Source organism: Nannospalax galili, unplaced genomic scaffold (assembly GCF_000622305.1).
Source record: "Nannospalax galili isolate Female #2095 unplaced genomic scaffold, S.galili_v1.0 scaffold2094, whole genome shotgun sequence".
Lineage (NCBI taxonomy): Eukaryota > Metazoa > Chordata > Mammalia > Rodentia > Spalacidae > Nannospalax > Nannospalax galili.
In genome coordinates this window covers 487,873-503,658 of record NW_008335359.1, presented here as the reverse complement: position 1 = coordinate 503,658, position 15,786 = coordinate 487,873, and the positions used below count along the sequence as shown (strand labels likewise).

The 15,786-nt window shown below is 45.9% G+C and overlaps 1 protein-coding gene across 1 annotated transcript in view; it reads right to left on the bottom strand.

Moving 5' to 3' along the window:
• Window positions 1-2,922: 2,922 nt before the first annotated feature.
• Window positions 2,923-15,786, bottom strand: part of LOC103731633 (cytochrome P450 4F6-like) — a 24,237-nt gene continuing 11,373 nt past the window's right edge. The window contains 12 exon segments of the mRNA XM_008830012.3: window positions 2,923-4,777; window positions 5,092-5,177; window positions 5,319-5,383; window positions 5,470-5,540; window positions 5,542-5,600; window positions 8,075-8,214; window positions 8,416-8,482; window positions 8,832-9,102; window positions 11,072-11,193; window positions 12,220-12,347; window positions 12,435-12,488; window positions 14,736-14,880. Coding sequence (XP_008828234.1) covers window positions 4,600-4,777; window positions 5,092-5,177; window positions 5,319-5,383; window positions 5,470-5,540; window positions 5,542-5,600; window positions 8,075-8,214; window positions 8,416-8,482; window positions 8,832-9,102; window positions 11,072-11,193; window positions 12,220-12,347; window positions 12,435-12,488; window positions 14,736-14,880 — 1,386 coding nt within the window. The 3' untranslated portion in view covers window positions 2,923-4,599.

Below are 15,786 nucleotides of genomic sequence, written 5' to 3'. Positions count from 1 at the left end.
CTCTCTCTCTCTCTCTCTCTCTCTCTCTCTCTCTCGCTCAGTCTTGCTTTCACTCTTGCTCTCGCTCTCACTCTTTCTCTCTCTCCTTCTATTTCCTGTTGGAGATGTGAGCTCTCAGGTTTAAGTTTCTGCCACCATGCTTACCACTCGCTACCATGCCTCTATGCCATGACAGCCTGGAACCATCAGTCCAAATAAAGTCTTTCTTCTATAAGTTGCTAGAGCCATGGGGTTTATTACAGCAACAGAAAAGTAATTATTTCCTCATTTTATCTCACAAAATAAAAGGGGCCATGAACAGGTAGTTAGAAATGTGCAAAAGTTCTTTACACAAGTTAAACCACTTGGTGACCAAAGGTTTGTGAACAGAGACTAAGAAAAAAAAAATGTGTTCTATTGATCAATGACCTGGCTCATACCACAGTGTATTCTTTTAAATATTTTTACTGATTTCATACAAATTCTGATCATACTGAACCCCCCTCCTCCATGATCTCTTATATCTACCTTCACCTCCCTACCTTCCCCAACTTTATGTTCTATTTTCTTATAAAGCCCATCAAGTCCAATTTATGTTCTTCAAATTGGGGGTCCATTCTTTGGTGCATGGTCAACCTACCAGGGGTCACACTCTTAAAGAGAACTAACTCTCCCACTCCAAGCAGTTATCAATTGTCAATAGCTCCTCAGCTAGGGGAGGGAGGATTAATGGCCCCCCACATGCTAGGATTTTCTGTGACTTGAGCTTGTGCAGGTCTTGTACATGCTGTCACAACTGTTGTGGGTTCATATGTACAATTGTCCTCTTGGGTCCAGAAAAATTTTTTGTTGTTGTCATTCACAGCCTCTGTCTCTTACAATCTTTTCATCCCCTTTTCTAAGACAATCCTTGAAGCTTGTGGGGAGGTGTGTGATATGGGTGTCCCTTTTAGGGCTGAGCACTCTGAAGTCTTTTATTCTCTGCATGTCTCTGCGTGTCTCTATTTTAGTCACTATCTACGAGAAAAAAGAAGCTTCTCTGGTGCATTAATATATGGGTATAACAATAAGTCATTAGGAGTCAGTTTAATACTATGACCCTTTAGCAGAATAATAGTAATTGTAGTAGGCTCTCCCCTACCATCTATGACCTGTCTGAACACAGGCTCTTGGCCCCAATAATGGTGCCAGGCATGGGCTCCATTTTATGGATTAGACCTCAAATCCAATCAGAAAGTGTTCCGTTACTTCCATAGCATTTGTGCCACTATTGCACCAGTGGGCATATCTTGCTAGAGCAGTCATTACTGTAGCTTTCAGGGTTGACACTTGGATAAGACTGATGATTATTTTTCTCTTCTGGTAGCTTGCACAGTACATTCCAGCACTGTGAAAGCTAGCAAGTAGGGATAAAGTTTTGAGGTCAGTACCAGCTTGCTCTTGGTTACCTTCCAGAATTCGATGGTAAGACCCTATTGCTGAAAGCACTACATACTTTAGTCATAGAATATAGAGAAATCAAAGCAAGGTGTAGTCTCACACTGTTCAGTGTAAATGTGACTAGGGTGCTGGAAGAAGGAAAGCCCCTGCTCCATGAAGAGTAAGGGCCACAGGCTGGGTGGCTGGGAAGGCACATTGCCTACACCACGAAGGGAAAAGAGAAAGGAAGAAAGGTGGGAAGGGAGGGAGGAAAGGAGGAAGGGAGGGAGAGAGAGAAGAAAGATGAAAGAAAGAGAGACAGAGAAAGAAATAAAGAAAGAGAGAGAGAAAGAAAGAAAGAGAAAGACAGAAAGAAAGAAAGAAAGAAAGAAAGAAAGAAAGAAAGAAAGAAAGAAAGAAAGAAAGAAAGGGAAAAATTCTTTTCTATGAGTGGAAGAACTCATTGCCTAAGATAGCGTTGGGCCACATTTTTTAGGGACTAAGTGTTACATTTACAGTGCAACCTCTACACCTAAGGCTCACAGAATATAGAACAAGGGGTAAAGAGGACACTAACAAATATCTCAGTTCTCATTAATGAAGCTCCTTCATGCAACAGAGGGCCAGGAATACAAAAAGTCACAAATGGCCAAAGGATAGGGATTAATAATCTGCAGAATCCTGGTCCTTGGACAGACTCCTATATTAAACTCCACCTACCCAGGGCTCAGGGACCATTGTGGACGAGGGAGCAGGAAGGGTTTTAAGAGCCAAGGAGGAGGTGAATGACCATGTGGAAATAGTCTTACAAGCTCCCAGGACTCTGCGCATATGAACCTACAGCAATCCTGTCAGAATACACAAAATCCATGCAAACTCAAGCAGACAAAAACCCAGCATAGAACTGGGAAAATGGACAGCAGACTCCAAACTTAGCTGAAGAAATATTGTCAACTGATTACTGCAGGGCGAGAAAGAGCTGATCTCCAGATAGGCTAACTAGACCTCAGTAGATGAATTTGCACTGAGGAACATCTGGGACACTAACTTGACATAATAGGCCTTAACACAAATGACAGAATGTATGAATTCCAGTAGGGGGGTGTTATGGGAGGGTGCCAGTGGGGAAGTGGCTATAAAAATGATTAAGATTGATTGAGATGTTCTGTATGAAATACACAAAAATTCAATAAAAATCCTTTTTTTAAAAAGTTACAGTGATTGAACCTCTTTCACTGAGATGGTATTAAAAAGCAATCAGTGAAAGACTTGATTTATTCAAGAACAACCTAAAAAGATAAAAAGATTTGTAAATATGTAAAGGTATTCTGAGAAATAACATCAGTGCAAAAAATGAGCGACTATTTTCAGAACAATTAGTTAAACACAAAATCTAATGAATCTGTTTCTACAAATACTAATTCCAAGGGAAGAACTGAGAAGTCTTTCTGCATGTTGGTCTTCTCTCCTGTAACAATAATCACATCTAGTGTCTCCCTCTCCAATAAGATATGTCAAAGAAGCTCTTGTTCAATTTTAATAAAAACAATTTTAGAATTTGAGAAAATGTATTCTTCTGAATAATGGAAAAACAAGTATACTATTACAAAACTATGATAACCAGGAGAGTGTGATGGCTAAATATCACACAATTCCAGTCACCGAAACAGTCCGTCCTAGTGACTGCCCACTGTGTGCCATCCCTCCCAGATACAAGCTGCACTCACAACATTCACAAGGGAGTAACCTCAAAGTTCACCCTCCCAACCCTGGGTTTTGCTCAAAGTCCAAGATCTGGGATGATGTGAAATGCTCCCCTCAGGGTCTGATGTGGTAACTCAATCTGGAAAATGTAAAGTCAAATTATCACCCCAATACAAGAGGCGAATCATTAGTGAATCATATTCATTTAAAATTTCATAAGACATTGGTCCAATCAATGGTAAATTAAGTTCACTGGGTTACATTTCCAGCTGCTTTACAGCAATTCTCAAATTTGAATGATTTTCCTTTTTTTTTTAGTGAATAAATGACATGAAAAAACATAAGAAACCACAGAGTCAGCCAGCACTGTCACTCAGAGGGAGAGCATTTGCCCAGAACTCGGGAGACAGTGGTCCAGTGAGAGCTAGGTTAATGTTTACTTTTCAAGACAAGGTCTCACTATGTAGCCCAGGCTGGCCTCAAACTTTCTATGTAGCCCAAGCTAGTCTCTGAGTACTACAGGTGCATGCCAGCCTAGCTAACACTCTGTTTTAATGATTTCATGATGGGGAGAGGGATCAAAGACTAAACGTGTCTCAAGAAGGGAAATTTAGAAGATCCTTGTGGAGTAAGTGGGAACCTCAGTAGACAAAATCCAAGGCAAAAGTAAAATAAAGGATCCTGGGACTGTGATTTCATTCGAAGTTTAAACTGCCTTACTGACCTTGACCATCACAAGTCTTGAGCATCATTTAACGCCATCCTGAAAGAGTTCAAGATTCCTGCCTCCTGAGAAACCATTTTCTTTAAATTCTACAAATATCCCTTAGATATGGCAGGCATAGTGTGATGGCCCAGTCCTGTAATCACAGCACTAGGAGCTCGGAGGCAGGAAGATCCATACAAGTTTGATTTTTTTTTAATTTTTTTTTTATGTGAATATTGCCTGCATGTAAGTAAGTGCACCCATGTGGGCACCAATGCCCACAGAGGTCAGAAAAGAGCATCAGATCCCCTGGAACTGGATGGAGTTACAAACATGTTGCCTGCCATGTAGGAGCTGGAAACTGAATCCAGGTCCTCTGTAGGAGCAGCCAGTGCTTTTAACCTCTGAGGCATTTCTCCCCCCACCCCAACCCACCTCCTTTTTTTAAATGATAGAAATGAAGTGCAATTAAAAGTTTGACTTAGTGACCCAGAGCCTCAGACTGTCCGAAATCTGTTCCCTCTCTGGTAAGGCTCAAACACCTACCCCAGCTCTCACTGGACCACGTGCTTGAGCACTTCATCGCCTGGAGGCCCAGATGTCACTAGGAAGACAGTGAGCACTTGGGCTCCAAGAAGCCAGCCCCGCCTCCCTCGCCCAGGCCACAGGTGGTTCTCTGTCGTCCTCCACCGCCCTCTGCTGGTGCGCGGTGAGGCGCAGACACAGGTGACAGCTCTGTTCTGGGATCCACAGGTGGATGGGGCTCAGGCGGTCCAGGCCGGGTGTGGGGGTCACTGCGCGCCCCGGCTCAGCCGCTCCACCCGCAGCCACAGCCCGCCCTCCGCGCGCAGGATCAGCTCCAGCTTTCTACGCGGCTCCACGTCATCCGGCAGGACGCGGAAGCGCAGCAGCGTCAGCGCCAGCGCCACCTTCATCTCGCTCATGGCGAACGTCTGTCCAATGCAGTTCCTGCAGGAGGACCGGGCTGGGGACTCTGCGCGGGACCCAGCCAGGCCATCGGACCGAACCCGCCCAGGTCCCCGCCGGGGCTGGTGCCCTGAGGGTCCGCGAGGGGCTGACGTGCCTGGGACCCCGCGTGGGCGTCCGCGTCACCGAGCCCGGCACAACCTCAGCACCCAACTCAGACCCAGGAGGGACTCAGCACAGGGCGCCGCCCTTGACCTTCCAACCCCGGTCTCCAAACCTGTGCACAGAACCTGCGCAGAGGGCGGAAGGAGACCCGGAACCAACCATCCCATCTTCCTGCTGTCCTCTGATCTCACCTGGGTCCGGCGGAGAAGGGAATAAAAGCTAGAGGCGACCTCTTCTGCTGCGGACTTTCCGGGTCAAAACGGAATGGGTCATAGACCTGGGGGAACGCAAGACTAGGCTGTTGTCTCTCAGCACACCCATTCAAGACAGATGTGGAGACAGGAGAATGGACAGCAGTTGGCTTCCCAAGTTAGGGAACTCCCCAGGTCCCAGCCATGGGGTGAGGGTAGAGACGCACCTCAGGGTCGGGCCAGACTGATGGGTTGTGATGAAGCCCGAAGATGCTGATGACACAATCGTTACCTTTTGGCAGGAGGGAACAGTCAGGAGAAGGTCCACGCTGCTGGTGGAAACCACTTAGAGGGCTCCTCCCGCTGTGCTCTGGGCACCTTTGGGGATGACCCTGCCATCTGGGAGCACAACGTCCTGGGTGCAGCAGCGGGAGATGGCAGTAACGGGGATGTAGCCTCAGACTCTCCTTGATACACATAGTCAGGAAGAGCAGCTGGGCCAGGTCGTCCTTAGGGAACACCACCACTGTTTACCTAATGGGCATGAGCAGAAACCAAGCCCAGGCCTGTGACATCCTTAGTGGTTAGAGGTGTATCTCGAAAGCCTGATGAACTGAGTTTGATCACCAGACCCAACAAGGTGGCAGGAAAGAACTGACTTCCAATAGTTGTCCTCTGACCTCTACACATATGTCATGGGCCACATGTACACACACACACACAGAGAGAGCTCTGCCCACTTCATTGTCACTTGGTGAAACTCTTTCCACCTCCTGTGATATAACACTCAATTTCAGGTGAATCAAAATGTTTCTTCATTTTATTAATTTGGGAGGGGGCAGAGGTTACTTTCAGGCATCTTCAGGGTATCTTCCATCCCTCTCCACCTTATTTTTTGAGACAGGGTCTCTCACTGAACTTGAGCTGGATGTTTAGATTAGATTGGCTAGCCAGCACAACTCGGTCTTCCACGCCACACACACCCAGTACGGGAGTTATAGGCACATGCCGGCCACACCAGACTTCTACACGAATTCTGGGAATCTAAGCTGAAGTTCTCATGCTTGTGCAGGGAACATATTACCCACTGAGTCCTCTCCTCAATCCTGTTTGCATGTTTTGGGTTTGGTTTGTGTTGGGGACTCCTGCTGTGTAAAGTAGCAGTTTCTCCATGTCCGGAAAGCCCACGGGCTCAGATTCAAATGCAGAAACTCCTTTTTCAGCGGGGTGTCTTCCTGGCATCTTCCTGACTCATCTTTTGAAGTAGCCGTCACAGAAACATGGCCTCCAGTTCTGGAAATGCCAGGTTTTCCTGTGTGATTTTCAGGCAGTCTGGCAGCCTTGCAGGAGCTCACTTCCACATGTAAATGGGGCATCCTAAAAGTACCTATCAGCTAAGGTTTTTACTACCACCCCCATGGTATAAAATATCCTGGTTTTCCCCTCAATAATTGAAGCTGGAGCTGGAGCTGGATTACTAAGACTTGGAGCCAAGCAGAGTCAGGAGAATAAAGAGCTGTAACGCAGACTAAGCTGAGTCCCGTGTCTTATTGCCTACAATCCAGCCTCCCCCGGGGGGGCGCTTTCCTTCCGTCATCGACTCACGGAAACCCAGCGTTAGCCACCTCGCACCTTCCCGCCTGATCCAGCGGCTGGCGGATTTCGCATCTCGAGGAAGTGCATGGGTGAAATTAGGGTGGAACTCGGCCAGGCCAGCCCCCGTAGCAGAGGGACTCACAGCGGAGAAGCAGCCGAGAAGCAGAGCCTGCCAGCAACGCGCTGCAGGACCCGCCGCCTTCCCGGTGTGCACAGGGGACCGGCGCCACGTTAGCAGCTGGTGCCCCGAGATCCTGCGCACCCCATAGGTTTGGTTTTCCTGTTTGGTTGATTGGCTTGGGTTTTTGTTGTTGTTGTTGTTGTTGGTGGTGGTGGTGGTGGTGGTGGTGGTGGGGGGTGTGGGTGTGTGTGTGTGGGTGTGTGTGTGTGTGTGTGTGTGTGTGTGTGTGTGTGTGTTTGAGATAGGGCCTCACTATGTAACCCTGGCTGACCCGGAACTGGCTATGTAGACAAGACTGGCCTTGAATTCATGGAGATCTGAATGCCTCTACCTCCCAATGGCTGAGATTAAAGGTATGCACTACCACATCTCATGCCTGGCTGGGTGGTGTTGTGTTGTTTTGTTTTGTTTTGTTTTGTTTTAACAAGATTTCATGTAACCCATTCTGACCTTAAACTCCCTGTGCAGCCAAGAATGACTTTGAATTGATCCTTCTACTTCCACCTCCTTAGTGCTGGGAGAACAGGAGTGAGCCATTACCCTTGAGTATGAATCAAAAATTAAAGCAATAGAAAATCAAAACAAACAAACAAATAATAGGAAAAAATTGATTTGACATTTTTAGAAATATTTCTAAGGAAAACATACCTATCAAAAGATATCCTTAAATGTGTTTTCATATATGTATAAGAAAAAGCTTGGGGATACGGCTAGTTTGGCAGAGCATTTTCCTAGACTACAGAAGGCCCTGAATTCAACCCCTAGCACTGCATAAACCAGGCATGGTGGTACACACCTGTAATCCCAGCAATTGGGAGGCAGAGGCAGGAAGATCAGAATTTCAAGGTCATCCTTAGCTACATATTGAGTTTAAGGCCAATCTAGGATAAAAGAGACCCTGTCTCAAAAAGGAAATAATACAGGGCTGGAGAGATGATTCAGTGGTTCAGAGGACCCAGGTTAGATTCCCAGCACCCACATGGCGGCTAACAACTGTCCATACCTCCAGTTCCAGGGAAATCCGATGCCTTCTTCTGACCTCTGTGGGCATTGCATGACATGGGTACACTTAGCATATATGCTGGCAATACACTCATACACATAAAATAAAATTAATATTAAAAAATAAAAATAAGATAAAAAAATCATAAGTAGTGCCAAGCATGCTGCTCAGCACTATAATCACAGCACCAGAGACCACAGGACCTGTGCTCACCATTCAATCTTCTCAGACTCACGGTCCCTCAGGAGTTCCTGTACTTCCTGCCTGCAGCACTCCTGATATTCTGGGTGTCTTGCCAGGTTGTACAAGATCCAGGAAATCCCACTGGCAGTGGTGTCATGTCCTGAGGAGCAGACAGACAGGCTAGGGTCTATAGCTTGTTTCAGTACCACTGAGCAGACAGTGCCCAGACAGTGAGTGCCCCCCGCCGCCAGGATATAAAAGGGGTGGATAGAGGAATGGGGGGATTCAGGATCTCCCCACAACATTCACTTGGGATTGACAAACCCTTGCACCCTCTGTAGCTGAACACAGGGACCCTCACCTCCAAACATGAAGGTGCCGGCCTCTGCACGGATATCCTCGTCTGACAGTTCCTTTCCATGTTCATCCTGAAGACAAAACAAACCCCTCAACTCATGACATGTCTGAGGGCTCCAAAGTCTCACCAGAGACAGGCTCTGATACCCACTGTGCACACAGGCTCACCTCCCATCCCCTCCCCCACGTCCTCTTAAGAGTCAGCCCCACAGTCTCCTCCTTGGTTTCCTGCTGTGGTTTGCTCCTTCCATGCAGCTTCCAACAGAGTTACCTCTAAAACTTCTCTCTGTACTCTCCTTCCCTTTTATAAGCACCATCTAGGCTCCTCAGTACCCTCTTGACCAAGTCCAACTTCTTTTATCTAACATTGAACGTCAAGGTCCCTGGTTACCCCTGAATTCAGATCCCAGAGGAACCCACCTTGGCCAGCAAGAGCACATCAATGAAGTCCAAAGATTTAGACTTGACCTTGGCCTGGAGAAATTCATCAACACCCTGGCTAGCAAGGGTCCGGCGCCTCTCCCTGATGATGGTATCTGTAAAGTCGTGCACCAAGTTGCAGGCCTTGCTGAAGCACCACCCATCAGCAGTGAGGTAGTACAGGAAGTCCACATATAGGAAGAGCTGGTGTTGCCGTTTCACTACGAGGGAGCTGAGCTCCAAGATGGCAGCAATGTATTCACTGGGAGACCTGCAGGCCAGGCCAGAGAGGAAGCAAGAGCACATGTGAGACCCCAGAGCACCTCCAAAACCAGGATCCATCCAGGAAGAAAAGCACCTTCCAAACACACTTCTCCCTGCTCCATGCGCCCCATGAGTAGACTGGTACCCCGGGAATCCAAGGCAGACATGGGCAGTTTCCATCCCTCCTTCATTCAACATATATGTCAGCTTTTCTTTTTTGTTTTCTTACAAATACATCTTGTTTTCTGCACCAAGCTCAGTGCCTCCTCTCTTGCCCCCTTCTTCAAATATCCTTGCATAACATTCCTCTATTGAGTCAATTGTCCACATTCAGCTATATATACAACTTCCACCTGCTCAAGCATCTTCCAAAGCTCCCTGAGAGACTCAAGGTGGAGTTTACACCCTCTGGATGGGTGTACAGAATCCTTAAGATCTGGCAGTTGCTAGCTGGGCATGGTGGCTAGTGGCTGTAGTCCTAACTAACACTCAGGAGGAGGCAGGAGGATCATGAGTCCAAGTCCAGCCTGAACTACCTACTCAATTTCAAGCCAGCCTGGACTACATAGTGAGACACTATCAAGGAAAGAAAGGACAAAGGGAGGGAGGAAGGGAGGGAGGGAGAGAGAGAGAGAGGGAGAGAGGGAGGAAGGGAGGGAAAGAGGGAGGAACAAAGGGCTGTTTAACCTGTGATTGTTAACCTTGATTATTAGGTTGATTGGTTTAAGAAGTACTTAGGATAGCTGGGCTTGGTGGCACATGCCTTTAATCCCAGCACTCGGGAGGCAGAGGCAAGTGGATCTCTGTGAGTTTGAGGACAGCCTGGTCTCCATTAGCAACTCCAGGCCAGCTGCAGCTACAGGGAGACCTTGTCTCAAAATGACCAAAAAAAAAAAGAAAAAGAATTACTTAGGATATTAGTAAAGCACACTTCTTTTTCAGTGTGTGTGTGTGTGCGCGCATATATGCACGTTCACATAGTTGTCTGTATATGTGGGGGGCGTGGTGAGTATGCACATGTATGCACGTGTATGTGGAGTGCAGAAGCCAACATCAGGTGTCTTCCTTGATTGTTTTCCACCTTAGTTTTTTGAGAAAGTGTCTCTCACTGAACCCGGAGCTCGTTGATCCTGCTAGTGTACCTGGCCAATGAGCTCCAGGGATCCTCGTGTCTACACTTCCTTCCAGCACTGGAGTTATAGACATGTTTTATTTCTATGTGGGTGCTGGGAATCTGAACTCAAGTCCTCAGTCTTTCATGAACAGCACCTTCCCACTGGGTCATACCCTCATAAAGCACACTTCTGTGTGTGTGTGTGTGTGTGTGTGTGTGTGTGTGTGTGTGTGTGTATGTGTGTGTGTGTGGTGTGTGAAGATATTTCCTAGAAGATTGACTGTGTAAAACCTTGAATGTAGACAGTCTCATTCCATAGGCTGGGGGGGCCGGAAATAATAACAGAGGAGGCGGCTTGCTACCACAGGCAATTCATTCTCTCTCTCTCTCTCTCTCTCTCTCTCTCTCTCTCTCTCTCCCTCTCTCTCTCTCTCTCTTTCTCCTTTTTGATCATCATGATGGCAGCTGCTCCAACATTCTCTTCCCCACTCACTATGATGGACTGAATCCTCTGAAACCAAAGGTCAAAGTGAACCTTTCCTTCTTCAGTTGTTTTTGCTCAGGCATTTTGTCACAGTAACAAAAAAAGCCCCCCACACCCTCCAACTTCATTTCTGTCTGCCTCAGTCTCCAAGATGTCCCCTCATTGCTTGTTTCATGTGCTGCTCATCCATGCTTCCTTGCCTTCATCCAAACAATTCCACCTCCCTGGGAGGACCACTTGCTTTCTTCATTCCTTGTCCTTCAATGACAATTCTGACCGACCTCCAGGGGACACCTCTGCTAGTTCTGGCCAGTCCTCCCTCCCTATCCTCCTCCCCTGGTTCATGGTTCAGGTTCCCAGGCCAGGGCAGGGACTCACTCCTGGCAGTTGCTGTCAAAGCTGAAGACGCATTTCTGCAGACTGTCTAAGGTCATGAGGCTGATGTGCTCAAACATGTCCAGATGGGCGCTGCCCTTGGAGGTCAGGCGCTGCCACTTGGCCTGGCCAGAGAAGTGGACAGGGCTGGTCCTTGGTTCCTTGAGCCCCTGCCCAACTCCAGACACCAGGGGACACATACACACACACACACACACATACACACACACACACACACACACACACACACACACACACACCAGAACCAGCCTCTTAGTCCTCTGACCCAGGCACCTGACTCCTGGGAAAACCAAAATTGGGTAGGAGCAAAGGTGTTACTATAGAAGAGGAAGGCACAAGTCAGGAGCTCTGAGTTCAGTTCCCCTTTTTGGTGGTGGTGTTGGTGGTGTTGTTGAGACGGGGTCTCACTAGGCAGCCCTGGTTGGCTTGGAATTCACTATATAGATCAGGCTGTTCTTGAATTTACAGAGCTCTGCCTGCCTCAGCCTCCTGAGTGCTGGGATTATGCCACACGTCCAGCCTCAAGTCCACTTTCTGTGTGCCCTTCTTCAGCTAGCCATTGTACTCTCCTCAGTACCACCTCTTAAGTCTTTAGTAATAATTAAGTTGATCTGATCTGTTGCCCTATAAACCACACTTCAATGCCTGCTCCACTGCTCTGCTCTCTTACTGCTGGTGAGCTTGGAAAAGAACACTAACCTTGGCCGGGTATGGTGGTGCCTGCCTTTGATCCCAGCACTTGGGAGGCAAAGGCAGGTGGGTCTCTGTGAGTTCAAGACCAACCTGGTCTACAAAGTGAGTTCCAGTGCAGTTTGGCTACAGGGAGACCCTGTCTCAAAAAAAAAAAAAAAAAAAAAAAAAAAAACCTGCTGACCTCTCTAACCCTTGATTCATCATCCATAATGCAGCATAGTCATCACTACCTCAGAGCAGTGTGAAAATTTCATTAGACAACTGACATCACTGGACTGGCACATTGTTTCTGGTATAGAATAGGTGCTCAATAAATCATAAATGATAGTTTGCTGTCATTATCATCCTCATTAGTATAGTGGTAAGCGGCTGCAGAAATCATCACACACAAACATGCACACACACACACACACACACACACACACAAAAGAACTCACATGCATGATATTCACACTCTGGTTAAAAATCTTCACATAGGGCTTCAGGATGTCAAAGCGGAAGGCAGGTGTCAGCAGGTGGCGGTAGTGGCTCCACTTGTCACCAGCACTCACCAAGAGCCCATCCCCTGATAGGGCAGCCATGGCAGTGGGAAATGGTAACACCTTCTCCTGACCCCCAAGGGTGTCCCTGACCCTCACCTTGAGATACTCACCAAGCCAGGGCTTCAGGAAACCATAGAAAGTCATTTCCTTGGGAGCCACCAAAGCTGTCATGAAGGAGGGCCATCAGGAACCATGGAGAAGGTAGGGAATGGACTTTAGGAAGGGATGGGAACTCCCAGCCAAAGCCTTGCACATCCCCTCCAAGTCCAGAAAGATAGGGAGTGGGGACAAAGGAAGCAGGGAGAAGGGAGGAGGGACCAGGCTGCAGCAGGTAGAACAAAGGAACAGCCTGACACATCACAACACATCCCAGCATGCCTTCACATGGTTCCTATGTTATCCAACATGTCTTTCATATCTGAACCAAGCACAATTCTCTACAGACCTTTACAGAGACCTAGGACACACTGTCTATTGCAGCTCTCTGACATGTCCTGACACACTCTGAGACATATGACATGGACACATATTATCATAACCTGTCATGGACACAGCACACATGGTCTTCCTTGACATGACACAACATGGTCTGACATGGGCATGCAACAGTCTGACATGATCTGTGTCCTTCAGATAATCCCAGACAGGGTTTAAATATGGTCCCATTAATGTCCCAAATGTGACCTAAACCTGCCCCAGAATCCCCTAGATCTCTCCTCCAGTCTATACTAAGTATTAAGTATTCCAGGTCAAGGACTCCCTATCCTGAGACTACAGGGTGTGGCCTCCATGCCCTTCATCAAGAGCTGCCCCCTCCATCCACTCAAGCAGACCCAGAACCAGCCAGACACAGCTGACCCCACTGTGCTGTGGTGGCTCTGCCCTCACAATACTCTTCATACCATTTCCCTCCCAAATTGCCCTCCAGCTTGGGGTCCCTTCCATCAGAAGTGGCCAATAACTGAATACTTAGTGCTGTGTGCCTCCTTCAGCTTCACTTTCCTAAACTCTAATCCTTTCTATTCTGGTCTGTTCATCTAGCCTACTTCGAAACTCTGTTAGAAGGGGTGTCGTGGCTTCCATTCCTCGAAACAATCCTTTAGGTAATGTCCTGACAAGTAAGTCAGAATATGCTAATGACCCCAATTTTTTATCTGAAACAGTATTGTTTATTGAGTTTGGTCTTGGAAATCTTTTTAAAAATATATTTGTATTGAACTTTTGTGTATTTCATATACAACATCTTAGTCCTCTTTATACCCCCTTCTCCATTGTCACCTCCCATAGCCCCCAACTACTGGATTTCATGCCTTCTGTCCTTTATGTTAAGGCCTATTAAGTCAAGTTAGTGTCCCCTGATGCCACTCAGTGCAAGTTCATACACTGGATGACCCCACTTCTAAAAAGAAGAAAATGATGGATTGTTGCAATAATGTTTGTCTGCTCTATATACTGAGTTCTATGAGAAAATGGTCATTAAATGAATCTCTACCTTGTTTTGAGACAGGGTCTTACTATGTAACCAGGCTGACCTTGAACTCACAGAAATCTTCCTGCTTCTGCTTTCTAGAGTGCTAGGAATTAAAGGTGTGTGCCATCACATTCAGCATATCTCTGCATCGTTATTCTATTTTACTACTAGAGTTATTTTCCCATAAGGGAAAATACTATCTTAAGTCTACATAAGGAGCTTCATCTTCTGATTTTTTTGTTTTTATTTTTTAAAGCACTATTTAGTACATGAGTTTCCTACTTTGTTTCTGTTTAAGAGTGCACTCTGAAGCAATTATTTTTAGTTGTTCATTAATGTCTAAAACAGTATGAAGCAATCAAATCACTGTGATTGGATGATGAACCTGATGTGTCACCCAAACCAGGCAAATTTAAGGGAATCCCAGAACCCTTCCTGAAATTACAGAGATTTTTCCTGGGGGTTGAGCGTCTGGGACTCATCCTTCCTCACAAGAGACTGAAACCCTCAAAGAAAAGAAAGAAACAGAACTAAGAGATTATGACTCTTGGTGGTATTTTTGCAACCTAGACCCAACTGTGCCTGAGGACCACCTCCCTGGACTTTACTATCAGTATATTCCTTTTGTTGTTGTTGTTGTTTAAGTGTGCAACATAAGGCCTTGTACATGATAGGCAAGTGCTCTACCATCAAGCTACATCTCCAGTCTCTTTCTTTGCTTTCTTTGAACCACACTGAGCTTCCTTAACTCACAATTCAACAGACCTCAGTAGTCAAGAAGACACAAGATCTTGTACAAGATCAGTGGGGTTAGTGGTAGAGCTGTGGCCTCTGTAGGACATGACTCCATCCCCCTGCTCAGCCTGAGCTGTACAGGAATGGGAAGGGTTAGAAGAAGAGGCAGTATATAGGCCAGAGTTTGAGATCCTGAGAGAGATACCTGGAGCCTGGAGCACAGGGGCAATGAACTTAGGATGGACGAGCCTCAGGATGGGATAAAAAGCCCCAATCCAATAGAGGTGGACATCTTGGAAGTAGTGGCCCATATGTGTCAGTAACTGCATGCCTTCCTCGTTGTTCTTGACCTGCAGATAAAGAAGGCCGAGGCTAGTCCTGGCAGGGTGCCTCAGATGCTCACACTCTCTGCCCATCACATTCCACACCACTCTTACTCTTCTAATTGGCTCATTCATCTGTGGTTCTTGATGAGTCAACCTGAGTTAAACTATGTGCATCTCTTTCTATATCCATGTCTCTGTCTAAATGCATCTCCCTGATTCTCTTTGACTCTTTGCTTCTTGTTTTTTTTTTTTTTTTTTTTTTTTTTTTTTTTTTTTTTTTTTTTTTTGAGCCACCATGCCTGGCCATCTCTATTTCTTAACTAAATAGATGATAGATTAGAGAGATAGATAGATGATAGATAGATGATGATAGATGATGGATAAATGATAGATAGATAGATAGATAGATAGATAGATAGATAGATAGATAGATAGATAGATAGATAGATAGATGATACATAGATACATAGATAGATGAAGATAGATAGATAGACAGATGATAGATAATAGATAGATAGATAGATAGATGATACATAGATATAAAGATAGATAGATGATAGATAGATAGATAGATGATAGATTGATAGATAGATAGATAGATGATGATAGATGATAGATAGATAGATAGATGATAGATTGATAGATAGATAGATAGATGATGATAGATAGATCGATTATATATAGATAGATGATAGATAGATCGATGATAGATGATAGACGATAGATAGATAAGAGATGATAGAAATAGATAGATAGGTTGATGATAGATAGATAGATTGATGATAAGATAGATAGATGATAGATAGATGATAGATAGATAGATGATGATAGATGATGGATTGATAGATTGATAGATAGATAGATGATGATAGATAGATCAATTGGATGGATTAATGGATGGATAGATAGATAGAAAGAAAGAAAGAAAAG